Source organism: Engraulis encrasicolus, chromosome 6 (genome assembly GCF_034702125.1).
Source record: "Engraulis encrasicolus isolate BLACKSEA-1 chromosome 6, IST_EnEncr_1.0, whole genome shotgun sequence".
Classification (NCBI taxonomy): domain Eukaryota; kingdom Metazoa; phylum Chordata; class Actinopteri; order Clupeiformes; family Engraulidae; genus Engraulis; species Engraulis encrasicolus.
In genome coordinates this window covers 39828369-39840868 of record NC_085862.1, presented here as the reverse complement: position 1 = coordinate 39840868, position 12500 = coordinate 39828369, and the positions used below count along the sequence as shown (strand labels likewise).

The 12500-nt window shown below is 43.7% G+C and overlaps 1 protein-coding gene across 3 annotated transcripts in view; it reads right to left on the bottom strand.

Moving 5' to 3' along the window:
• The window catches only part of szt2 (SZT2 subunit of KICSTOR complex), a 178512-nt gene that overhangs the window by 43105 nt on the left and 122907 nt on the right, over positions 1-12500 (bottom strand). For all 3 annotated transcript variants that reach the window (XM_063201598.1, XM_063201599.1, XM_063201600.1), the window contains one exon: positions 8452-8654. In XM_063201598.1, coding sequence (XP_063057668.1) covers positions 8452-8654 — 203 coding nt within the window. The remainder of the gene's footprint in view (positions 1-8451; positions 8655-12500) is intronic.

The window sequence follows — 12500 nt, the reverse complement described above, 5'->3', positions numbered from 1 at the left end:
AGAAATAAATGTCCAAACATTTCTCTGAAGTTTTTGTGTTTATTTTTAAGGTGCAACACAAACGTGTGATAAGTGTAAGCAAGTACAGCAACATTGTAAGAGCAGATGAACAAGTGGATATGGAAAAGTGATTATACAGTAAACTATTTGAAACATTGTGCAGTAGGTCATAGTGCAAACATAAAGTGTATAATAAACTGTTTGGAAAGTTGTGCAATAGGTTGGTCTTGGTAATTCAGAAATATATATAAAAAAAAAACAACAAAATTAAACTGTGCCACCAAACATTGTGCAAATGTATAAAAAGAAAATATGAAAAATATTTACAACTAACGGGGCAAATAGAAAAAGTAGAGTATAGAGTATATAGATATATAGAGTATATAGATAATATATCAAGTGTGTGTGTGTGTGTGTGTATATATATATATATATATAAAATAAAAATATACAACTAACGGGGCAAATAGAAAAAGTAGAGTATAGATATATAGAGTATATAGATAATATATCAAGTGTGTGTGTGTATATATATATATATAAAATAAAAAATATATAAAATACAATATATATAAAATAAATTAAAACTTGGTATATATATAATAATGTATACAATAACATTATTTAGTGTCACTCTCTGTCTTCGGGTGCTGCTCTTGGTTTGTCCAGGATCCCCTGAAGCAGATTGATGACCTGCACAAAGGAGCTGGACCTTTCAGCCTGTGGTATTCGGCCCACCATGTCCACTACGAGCATCCCAAATGCTGTGCAGTCGTTTTGGGCCGAACGCTGCCGCTCCAGCTCCTCCAGACGCTGGTCCAACAGCCTCAGCCGCTTCACAATGTCCACATCATCCAACTTCCGCTTGCCACCCCGTGCAGTAGAAGGTCGGGGTGATGGTGAGGCCCTGGGCGGAAGCGATGACCGAGGTGAGGGCGAAGGCGAGGCCAACGGCAAGGGCACCGGCAGTGCTTGTGTGGCACAGGGCTGAGGTGACGAGGGATCGGACTGGGCTGGTGCAGGCTGAGGTGGTGAGGGCACTGGCTCAGTTGGGCTATCAGGGCCATGGATGGAGGTGGGGGAGGATGAGGAATGAGACTGTGAAGACAAAAGAATAAGCACACAGTTGGTCATTGTTCCAGATAAAGAATTCACACATTCACATTTTGTTTTTTTTTCTGTACTGAACAGTAGTACAACTCAGCGTTCACTCAGCCCTGCCTATATTATTGACACATACTATTATACACTAAGTGTTTGCTTGGGTGTTGTGAATGTGCTGCATGTGGTAGCACTGAAGCTGGTAAAACACACTGGGCAGATAGCTGGCCATTGTCCATGCATGCAGACAACGCCACCATGGACGAAATCACAGTAACAAAGTCGAGCTGTAATCGACTCTATAATCATATTACACAGACAACAAAGCTTCATACAATGCTGGATATACAGACATTTTTTATAGGATATACATTCATTGTTACTGTTGGCCCTACTACTGAACAATAGCCACAACAATGGCCGCAGTGGATGGTGGTGGTTCACGTGAGGGAGTATTCTCGCTCTCTCTCTCTCACACACACACACACACTTGGGTTCTTATTTTACTTCAGCATTCACGTCCCAGTGTTTATGATGTTTCCTACGCATTTATGCTGTGTTGTACACAGACTGTAAGCACTCCACGCCAGCTACACTAAACAACAACAATGGCCGCAGTGTATGGCGGTGGTTCACGTGAGGGAGTATTCTCNCACCCTCTCTCTCACACACACACACACACACACACACACACACACTTGGGTTCTTATTTTACTTCAGCATTCACGTCCCAGTGTTTATGATGTTTCCTACGCATTTATGCTGTGTTGTACACAGACTGTAAGCACTCCACGCCAGCTACACTAATTTAGCTTGCTTGCTTTTGCAGCTTGCTAGCTCATGCTAGCTTGCTATCAGGTACTGAACAAAGAACGAACGATTGCTTAGCGTCGAGTCAAAATTTGACTCCGTTGCGCGATGTTTCACGTGCGGTTCCAGCCACGACATGGCGAGGTAAAAGGGGGAGAGTTTCTTCTTTTTCCCTCCTGGAGCCCCACTCCTGGAGGATGCCTGATCTCGGCGTTGCCTCACGTACCGGTCTCTGAGTGTCTTCCACCTATCTAAAACATCCTTCGGAGTCCGGCCAAGAGCCTGACCGATCTCCCTCCAGGAATTGAATGAGACCTTGCTGTCTTTGTACAGTTTGTCTTCTGCTTCATACAAATTCGGGTACTTGCGCACCATCTCTTTCAGCTGCTCGTCGTTGCTGTTCATTCTCGCTACTTGGTTTTTTAAAAATGCCGCGCCCCGGCACTGTACCGAAGGACAACAACAACACAGACAACCGGAAAGGCAAACATGGGCCAATCGCAGCAGCTTTTGTCTGCGCACTTCCGCTCGAGTTCTGCGACCGTCTGGCGGATTGTTAGGATTTTTTCAAGGCGCTCGACGACGGGCGCAGAGCCTCTGCGCGGGGGGCGTGGACTCGCACAGACACAAGACGGAAGGACGCATAGGCTCTGCGTCTGAAGCATAAATCTAGCTTTGAAAAGGCGCACACATACCGTACACACGCGCCGCACACATACACACACGCGCGCGCGCCCACACATGCATGCACGGACGCACGCACGCACACAAGGTCAAAGCAGTAACAACAGAATGAATCACAATCTCCAGCCACAGTGGACACACACACACACACACACACACACACACACACACACACACACACACACACACACACACACACACACACACACACACACACACACACACACACACACACACACACACACACACACACACACACACACAGCATCTGCAGCATGTCCGCTGGCATCACATCACACGTGTGTCACGAGGAGCTCAGAGTCATGCTACTGGACTCCATCCGAACTGCATTTGGAGGACATCATTTACCCTGACCTCTGCCACCGCAAACATACAGAAGGGGCAGAACAAAAATAACAAAAGAAAGAAAGAAAGAAAGAAAGAAAGAAAGAAAGAAAGAAAGAAAGAAAGAAAGAAAGAAAGAAAAGATAAACAAAAAAAACTACCGCAAGCGGAATGACAATAGTGGATGGAATGTGTTTTTTTTAAAGGGAAGGCCCACAATGCACCAGTAGGGCCGCTGGCAGCTTTTACCAAACTCAGGACAAAGTGATCTCAAAAGGCCCCTCCATCCAATACATACAGTGTCATGAGGACCCCCCGCGGCCCTGGGCCCGGGACAACTGACCCTTTTGCCCCCGCCTGAGCTTCCCTGTGCATTAATGGACCAAACATGACATCATGGTCAGTCAGTCGTCCGACTGTGCGGTGGCAGGGTTGAAGGTGAACGACTTGGACAAGTGGCCATCCGTCTGTCCACAGGCCTGCCCTCATCGCCTGATGACTACGAGTCGTTCACTGTGTTTTCTTTTTGCTACTCAAGTCTGTAATTGTGCGCCTACTTCATGCGAATGTCAATGAATGTCGGAGGAAAGTGAAATTTATGCAATTCACTTCCACAAAGTTTCATTACTTCAATTCAAAAAGGTCAATTCTATATATTATATTGACTCTTTGGATATGAGGTGAAATATGTCATGCCATTGTTTGCTTTTCATTTTCATAATTATAGCTGACGGCTAATGAAACGGCCAAATTCAGCATCTTGGAATATTAGATCAGCGTAATAAAAAGGGATTTAGCACATAAATGAATGTGAGCTGTACTTATGAAAAGTTAGCTCGTGTTTATGCCCTGAACACTTGGTTGGGCCTAGCTTTGCATATTACTTTATGCTGAAACAAAATTAATTCTCACAAATACTACAATAATTTCTAAGCATCTGTGGATATGAAATAGGGTTTTGGTTAAGAAAAATATGGTTTGGTTAATTGGTTAATAATAAAATATGTTAACGTTTTATTAATATGTACATTACATTATACTACACACACTACTGCCTGAGAGCAACAGTTGAAAGTAGAATATATTACAAAAATATTCTTTGTTAATGTTCTGACTGTGTGAGTGAGTGAGTGAGTGAATGAGTAAGTGAGTGAGTGAGTGAGTGAGTGAGTGAGTGAGTGAGTGAGTGAGTGAGTGAGTGAGTGAGTGAGTGAGTGAGTGAGTGAGTGAGTGAGTGAGTGATGTTCAGACTGTGAGTGAGTGAGTGAGTGAGTGAGTGAGTGAGTGAGTGAGTGAGTGAGTGAGTGAGTGAGTGAGTGAGTGAGTGAGTGAGTGAGTGAGTGAGTGAGTGAGTGAGTGAGTGAGTGAGTCCAAAAAATTCTCCAGTTCACCCTTATGCCCTTGAGCAAACTACATCTCATTGAGGAGAAATTCCTTTGTAACTGTTCATTAAAATTGGTCCTTTTTGCTTATCTAAATTAGGTGTAACACATCGTCAAGGAAAAGGTACAGCAGGGAGGAGAGCTGACTGAAGAATAATAGCACAGTATGTATTTTTAGACATGGAAAGTTTTCCTGCAGAGCACAGAATGGACTTTTAATTGGAACAAGCTGCGGTTTTGACCAACGAAGGAGCCTTAAAATAATAATAATAATAATGATATGGTGTAACTTGCCTTGCCGCGCTATTGTTAACATCAATATGACCACTAGCATTAATAGCACTTCGCAACACAACCCCAATTATCTTCGAGGCACTAGCACTCACCAACCTCAACCTAACCCGAACCTGAAAACTCTACCACCACTTGCGATCACAAATAAAACAGCAGAGCTTTTGCACCACTATCTTTCTCTTTGAAAAGTCAATCTGCGCCTCTCTGCAGTGGCAACTTGACACTCCTTGACACCCATCTCCTCACCATTGCTTTTATTGCTTTCTTCTGGCTTTGGCAGAGGTGGGAAAATCCTGCTTTGGGTCATTTCACGTGAAATCAGACACTTTGGGACCCGACCGACACGGATTTCAATCATACTTGCTGTGCCTGTTTAGTAGCAAGGTAGCACCCCAGAACAGCATTTGTGTTAATCTGACACCAATATTAAGGGGGAAACAGAGTAGCAAAGGTTTACATATGAGGGTAGGACACTATGCATTCAGCCTTGATTATATCAGTCAGTGTAAGTCACAAAAAGATGTCCATGGTGTTATTTTCTGGTTCTACAAATTACACAAACAGCATAGAATACAACAACCCTCAGAATATGAATTATCATAAATTGAAAAATTAAAAATTGAATATCAAAAAAACTTTGAACATTTTTAAAATGGCCAGTTCCTTGTCTAAACATAGCCTGCAATGTCATGAACAACACCTGAAATGCGCTGGTGTTTGGTTCTTTATTATTTTAAGAGAGAATGGGACTCAAAAATATGGCCTCATACAAATCACCTAGTAATAATATGGTAATACCATAGTAATATTGCATGACAGCATGTCTATCAGAATATGCGAAGGATGGAGATGGTCCATGAGGATGCAGGAAGTTCAGTTTCACCTCTCCAGTGCTCGGCATACATTCCTCAACACATGCTAGCCACTAGTTGCCATTATATACAGCTACAACATACCCTTTGATGCTTGAACATTTAGAAAATTCCTTTACTGAGCTTATTCTTTCAACGCTGCCTTCTCTGAATGCTGAAAATGGTCTAGCTTCCACTGTGTCCATTGACAATGGGCAGAAGCTGTGTAGTTTTTGTGTACCTGGAATAGGGACCACCAGGAAAATGCCCATTATGCCAGAAGGTCAGTCCAGCCCTGTCCCTGACACTACTCTATTACTACTTCATTACAACTCATTTCAACCTTTATGTCCCATTATCTCTGAAATGAATAAAGACCCAAAACACCCAATTTTCAGGTGTTGTTTATGACCTTACAGGCTATGTTTAGACAAGAAATCGGCCATTTTAAAATATATGCTTTTTTGATATTCAATTTTTATTTTTTCAATGCATCATAATTCATAGTGCAAGATAGTCCTTGTGCACAAGCCCTAAGCAATGCAGGTGCAGGTGTGAGGCAGGAGAAGGTGAATCAATGAACAAAATTCAAGAGACACCGCACACTGCTTACTTTTCTTAACTTTATTTCTCTGAGCGAACAACGCGTGTTCGCTCAGAGAAATAAAGTTAAGAAAAGTAAGCAGTGTGCGGTGTCTCTTGAATTTTGTTCATTGCATCATAATTCATATTCTGAAGGTTGTTGTATTCCATGCTGTGTGTGTAATTTGTAGAGCCAGAAAAGAGCTTTCAAACAACACAGACACAACTCAGACATCCTTTTGTGACTTACACTGACCGATATAATCAAGGCTGAATGCATACTGTAGTGTCCTACCCTCATATGTAAACCTTTGCTAGTCTGTTTCTCCCTTAATATTAGTGTCAAATTCACACAAATGCAGTTCTGGTGTGCTACCTTGCTACTAAACAGGCACAGCAAGTATTATTGAAATCCGTGTCGGTCGGGTCCCAAAGTGTCTGATTTCACGTGAAATGACCCCTTTAGTGTCCGCTAGAAAACCTGAATGAATAGGTGAGTGGATTGAAGCCTGGTGTTGTATATGTTTTTCTGCAGTCAGTCAAGCAACAATCTTCAATGAACATCTTAACTTAATCTAACCCAAGCCAATCCTATCCTACAGTGCATAATTACACAGACTTATGACTGATGGTTGAAATTAGAAGACAGTTCATTTATAATCATTAGCAGATACGGTCTACAGGGGATCTTTCAAGACCTGCCTCCAGCATTAGTTCTGGCACTCCAGTAGACCAGCTAAATGTCACACACAAACTCTGCTACCAGGCAGATTAACTAACTAGAGCTATTCAGCGCACAGGTAAAACAATAGCTCAGAGGGATTTTTACTTTCTGAAGCTGGGATTTCCTATAGTCTTGGTCCGCCCAGCCTTTCTGTGAGAGGAAGTGGAATTGCCCAGTTAGTCCAGTCAACCTGCCAAATCTCACCTGCTTTCTCTGCCCATTCTGTTCCCTAGATGTGTGTGTGTGGGTGTGAGTGTGAGTGTGAGTGTGAGTGTGAGTGTGTGTGTGTGTGTGTGTGTGTGTGTGTGTGTGTGTGTGTGTGTGTGTGTGTGTGTGTGTGTGTGTGTGTGTGTGAGAGAGAGAGAGAGCCCAGGGGGAAACCAAGCGGGTGGACTGACTGGGTAATTGCACCATCACGAAACCCTGCCCTCGGCATCGCAAATAAGTATTATCAACATGTTATTTGTGCGTTATTACTACACTATTAGGTTAGTAACATGTTATTACTGGCTGTTATTAGCATGTTACAAACGTTTTACTGTCTGGGTAGGCATGGGGGAGAGGCATTGTCAGGGGTGGGGCGCAAATTCGAAGGATCAGTAACTGGTGAGCCCCAGAAGTCTCACCTCTGCAGCTTTGGGATGTGCTGCTTGAGGAAGGCAGATGTCCTCAAATGAAAATGACTTCATGGAAACTTAGTAATGACTGGAAATGGATATCTGGGCCATTATTGGGGAGGATCATTTGTGCGTGATCCACATGAGTTCTACCTCTTCAGCTGTGGAATTTGCTGCTTACATTGGAGGGAGAGAGAAGTGGAAGCCATGAATTCAAAAACTTCATGAAAACTTACTAACTACTCTGGAAATTTAAATCTGGGCCATTGTCGGATTGGACATTCATATTTAAGTGACACAGCTAAGGTCTTTTTTTAGAGGAGACATACATATTCACACATTGGAAAAGTTCACCAAAAACCCAATCTCTATTTTCGATTTTCTTGCCGTAGGAGCACACACAAAATGTCCAGTGCAGCTCCAATTGAAAAAAGGGTTAACATCGTTTTTTCCCTGAATCTTAGTCTATGGTCTACAGTCTGTAGTTATTGAGGTGATTTTATCCACCATCGCCAAAGTTCACGCTATCTCTATAAGTTTGAAGAAAAGTTATGTAAAAGTATGTCTGAAGTTTGAGACACTCTTAAGGATTACTGAATGGTAACAGAGCATGCCAAAAAAAGTTCAGCTTCAAAGAGAAGGGGTGAAATGCCATGGCAAAGCATTGATTTTGATGCCTCTGTGGACATCTTAAAGGCATCCATCCACCCTTTCAAAAGTATTGCTATGCCGGGGATCCAGCTTCGATTCCGGCTTGAGGTAATTTCTCGATCCTCCCCATCAAATAAAGGCATACAAAAAAGACTATTTGTATCTTCAACACAATGGTTCTCAACCTTTTTTGAACAAACGTCCCCTTGACCTCATCATCAGACTGTCAACTCCCCCTATAGTATTAAAAAATAAAATAGACAAATACTCCCCCATGGAAGCTGAGGACCATACCACTCAGCTGTATCCTTCTCAACGCCCCCCTAAGGACGTCCTAATGCCCCCTGGGGGTGCTGTAGAACCCCCATTGAGAAACGCCATTTCAACAGAAGATGGTGCGGTGCACGTACCTGCGCGCTGGGGACTGCGGGCGCACCTGCACCAGGATGAAGCCCATGCTCTGCAGGTACTGCACGTACTGCTGCAGGAAGGTGCTGGAGATGTCCTGCAGCCAGGGCTCCTCGCGCAGCCGGCTGGGCAGCGCCTCCGCAGAGTCCGTGCTGTAGCTGCGGTCCCGACCCGACGCCACCGAGTCGCTGGAGCGGTGCCGGCGCTGGAGAGGGGGAGAGGAGAGGGGGAGAGGAGAGAGAGAGAGAGAGAGAGAGAGAGAGAGAGAGAGAGAGAGAGAGAGAGAGAGAGAGAGAGAGAAAGAGAGACAGAGAGAGAGGGGTGTAAGATAGAGAGGGTAAAATTGAGACAATAAAAGTGGATGTGTGGGTGAGAAAGAAAGAAAAGAGGAGCCAGAGAGAGAGAGAGACAGAGTGAGATGGGGAGAGAGAGGGAGAGCGAGAGAGAATAAGACAGAGGGGATGAGAACGAATGGCCGAATAGAGAGATAGAGAGAAGAGGAAGCCGGGCGATAAGGGAAAACAATTAAAGTTTGAAGTTTTGAGAGCAAAAAGAGCACGGTGAACTGTTTGAAGAGTGGAAACAAGGGTAGGAATAAGACGGGAGCCAGACATGCAAACACACAGGCCCACCGTATATAATGGGAAACGATAACCACAGTGTGTACTGCATATAAGGTCCCAGAGAATGTCTCAAACAAATCTCCCAACATACGGTATGAGCAAAGGAAAAATCATGGAGCAATTGCAGAGCGAGATGTAAAACAGAAAAAAAGCCAAGGCACAGAATATAGAGAAGATGGTGATAGTGCAGAGGGACAGAGGAGGAGGAAGAGGAGGAGGCAGTGGAGGAGGAGGACAAGGACAAGGATGAAGAGGAGAAGGATGAGTAGGAGGCGGGGAAGGAGGAAGAGGCCTTCATGCCTTGGGAAGTGTCATGGACACACGCGCGCACACACACACACAGCACAAGACACTGAAGACACACACACACACATACAGCCCCACAGGGTGATGGCACAGGCGAATGGCACTGGGAGGAGTGTGTGGAAGTTTGTCAGGCGATGCCTGGATGGGGTGTTAGCTAGTTTTGTGTGCAAGTGTGTACGTCTGTGTGTTTGTCTTTAGGCATGTGTCGTATGTGTGTCTGTCTGTGTCTGTTTCTGACTGGGCATGTGTGAGTGTGTGTCTGGGTGTGAGTGTGTGTCTGGGTGTGAGTGTATGTCTGTGTGTGTGTGTGTGTGTGTGTGTGTGTGTGTGTGTGTGTGTGTGTGTGTGTGTGTGTGTGTGTGTGTGTGTGTGTGTGTGTGTGTGTGTGTGTGTGTGTGTGTGTGTGTGTGTGTGTGTGTGACTGGACATGTGTGAGTGTATATCTGTGTGCGTGTGCAGTGGTCGTTAGGGCTAAGTGCAGCAGATGCTATGGGAGGGGACGGGTCAGTGCTGGTGTTGCAGCTGCAGGGACTCTCTTCACCTCATATGTGATAGCGTGAGACACTGATGAACACTCCACCCTGGAAGGGCCAGTGTGTGTGTGTGTGTGTGTGTGTGTGTGTGTGTGTGTGTGTGTGTGTGTGTGTGTGTGTGTGTGTGTGTGTGTGTGTGTGTGTGTGTGTGTGTGTGTGTGTGTGTGTGTGTGTGTGCATTAACACAGTGCTGTGCAGATAAGCTGGTGTACTGAAAATGATGGAGATCATGTTCAACTAGACAATCTCCCAAATACTCCAGATATTGCTATCATTGATGAAGCGAATAGGATAATGACCCTCATTGAAATAGGTTGTTCTTTTGATTTATATATGGACACTTGTTTTAATGCCAAAATGCTTAAGTACCAGCCACTGGTGGAATTAATTATGAGCCTTGGATATAACTGCAAGTTAGTCGTCCTTGTGTTTGGGAGCCTTGGACACATACATAAACTAGTCATGCGAGGCTTGCAACTGTGTGGATTATGCAAAAAAGAGTGCAAAGGCACTGGCCATATTTTGTTCAATTTCTGCCATAATAGGAAACTTTTCCATTTGGAGATGGAGAAGTCACATCTATCCATAGAGACTAATGGACTTATCATTCTGATTTTCATCATACAGTCAATCCGGAAAGTATTCACAGCGCTTCACTTTTTTCACATTTTATTATCTTACAGCCTTATTCCAAATGCTACAAATGAATCTCTGTTGTCAAAATCCTACACAAATTATTCCATTATGACCATGTGAAAAACAAGTTGTCTTGACAGTTTTGAAAATTTATAAAAATAAAAAACAAAGAAATTATATTTACAAAAGTATTCACAGCCTTTGCTTAATACTTTGTACAACCACCTTTGGCAGCAACTAAGATAGACAAATTTGCTTTAGATGGTGTCAAGCATGTGTGGTGGTAAACAAGTGAATTTGACCAAAAAAGTGCATCATCTGGCTCGTCAAGCATGGTAGTGGGACTGACATCGTTTGGGGATGTATGAATGCAGTCAACATTGGAAATATGAATTACACCTTAAGAAGCATGCATGTCAACATGCACTGTGACTACAGAAGCAGATCATGATACTCTCCATAGGATTTCATTCAAAACTCACACCCATCTATTTTAGTCAGGTGCAGACTCAAAATGTACAATTTCAATGTACTGAAAGGTTGAAACACACACACCGATGACCTCCCTTTCAATCCTTTTTCATTTCGAAATGAAAAAATGAATGTAGTTGCTGCCTAAGGTGGTTGTACAAAGTATTAAGCAAAGGCTGTGAATACTTTTGTAAATATGATTTCTTTGTTTTTTATTTTTATAAATTTTCAAAACTGTCAAGACAACTTGTTTTTCACATGGTCATAATGGAATAATTTGTGTAGGGTTTTGACAACAGAGATTCATTTGTAGCATTTGGAATAAGGCTGTAAGATAATAAAATGTGAAAAAAGTGAAGCGCTGTGAGTACTTTCCGGATTGACTGTACTTGCCAATCTGCAGAATATTTCAATTAATGTTTGGATCTGTAATCCTTCCCTGTGTGGTGATCCAAATAAAAGTACTAAACTGTGTGTTTGTCTATTCTTGTCTTCCTTGGGGTAAGAGGACTGCCCTCTGACCAACAGAAGTGGTTATGTGATCAGTGTTTATGTGTGGTCTCACTGAATGTGTGGGGGGTGTTAGAGTAGGCATAAATACTCAACAGCCCACTGAGTGGCCTGCTGAGATCACCTACCTGCCGTGATTTTCTGTGTGTGTGTGTGTGTGTGTGTGTGTGTGTGTGTGTGTGTGTGTGTGTGTGTGTGTGTGTGGTTGTATTTAAGAGAGCAGTGTACCTGTGGAGGTGAGAGGGATTTCAGAGGAGCTGCCTTGCGAGTGTGTGTGTGTGTGTGTGTGTGTGTGTGTGTGTGTGTGTGTGTGTGTGTGTGTGTGTGTGTGTGTGTGTGTGTGTGTGTGTGTGTGTGTGTGTGTGTGTGTGTGTGTGTGTGTGTGTGTGTGCGTGCGTGCGTGCGTGCGTGCGCGCGTGCGAGAGAGTATGTGTGTGTGTGTGTGTGTGTGTGTGTGTGTGTCTGAATAACATTAGTAATGATTTGACAGCTTGACCAGTGGCTAGGTTTCCTGCTGTGAGTACACAGGTGAATATGTGTGGGAGTCTGCCAATCAGTGTGTGTGTGTGTGTGTGTGTGTGTGTGTGTGTGTGTGTGTGTGTGTGTGTGTGTGTGTGTGTGTGTGTGTGTGTGTGTGTGTGTGTGTGTGTGTGTGCGCGTGTGTAGGCCTGTGTGTACGCACCAGGAAAATGTGCTTGTTTTGTGTTTTTGTGTGTGTGCGTGCACAGCACGTGTGTGTGTGTGTGAGTGTGGTGTGTGTGTTTAGTGCTGCTTGCATGCAGTTGTGTACATGCTCGTGTGTGTATACTATGCCTGTGTGTGTATCCTCTGTGTGTAGTGTGTGTGTGTAGTGTGTGTGTGTGTGTGTGTGTATGTGTGTGTGTGTGTGTGTGTGTGTGTATGTGTGTGTGTGTGTGTGTGTGTGTGTGTGTGTGTGTGTGTGTGTGTGTGTGTGTGTGTGTGTGTGTGTGT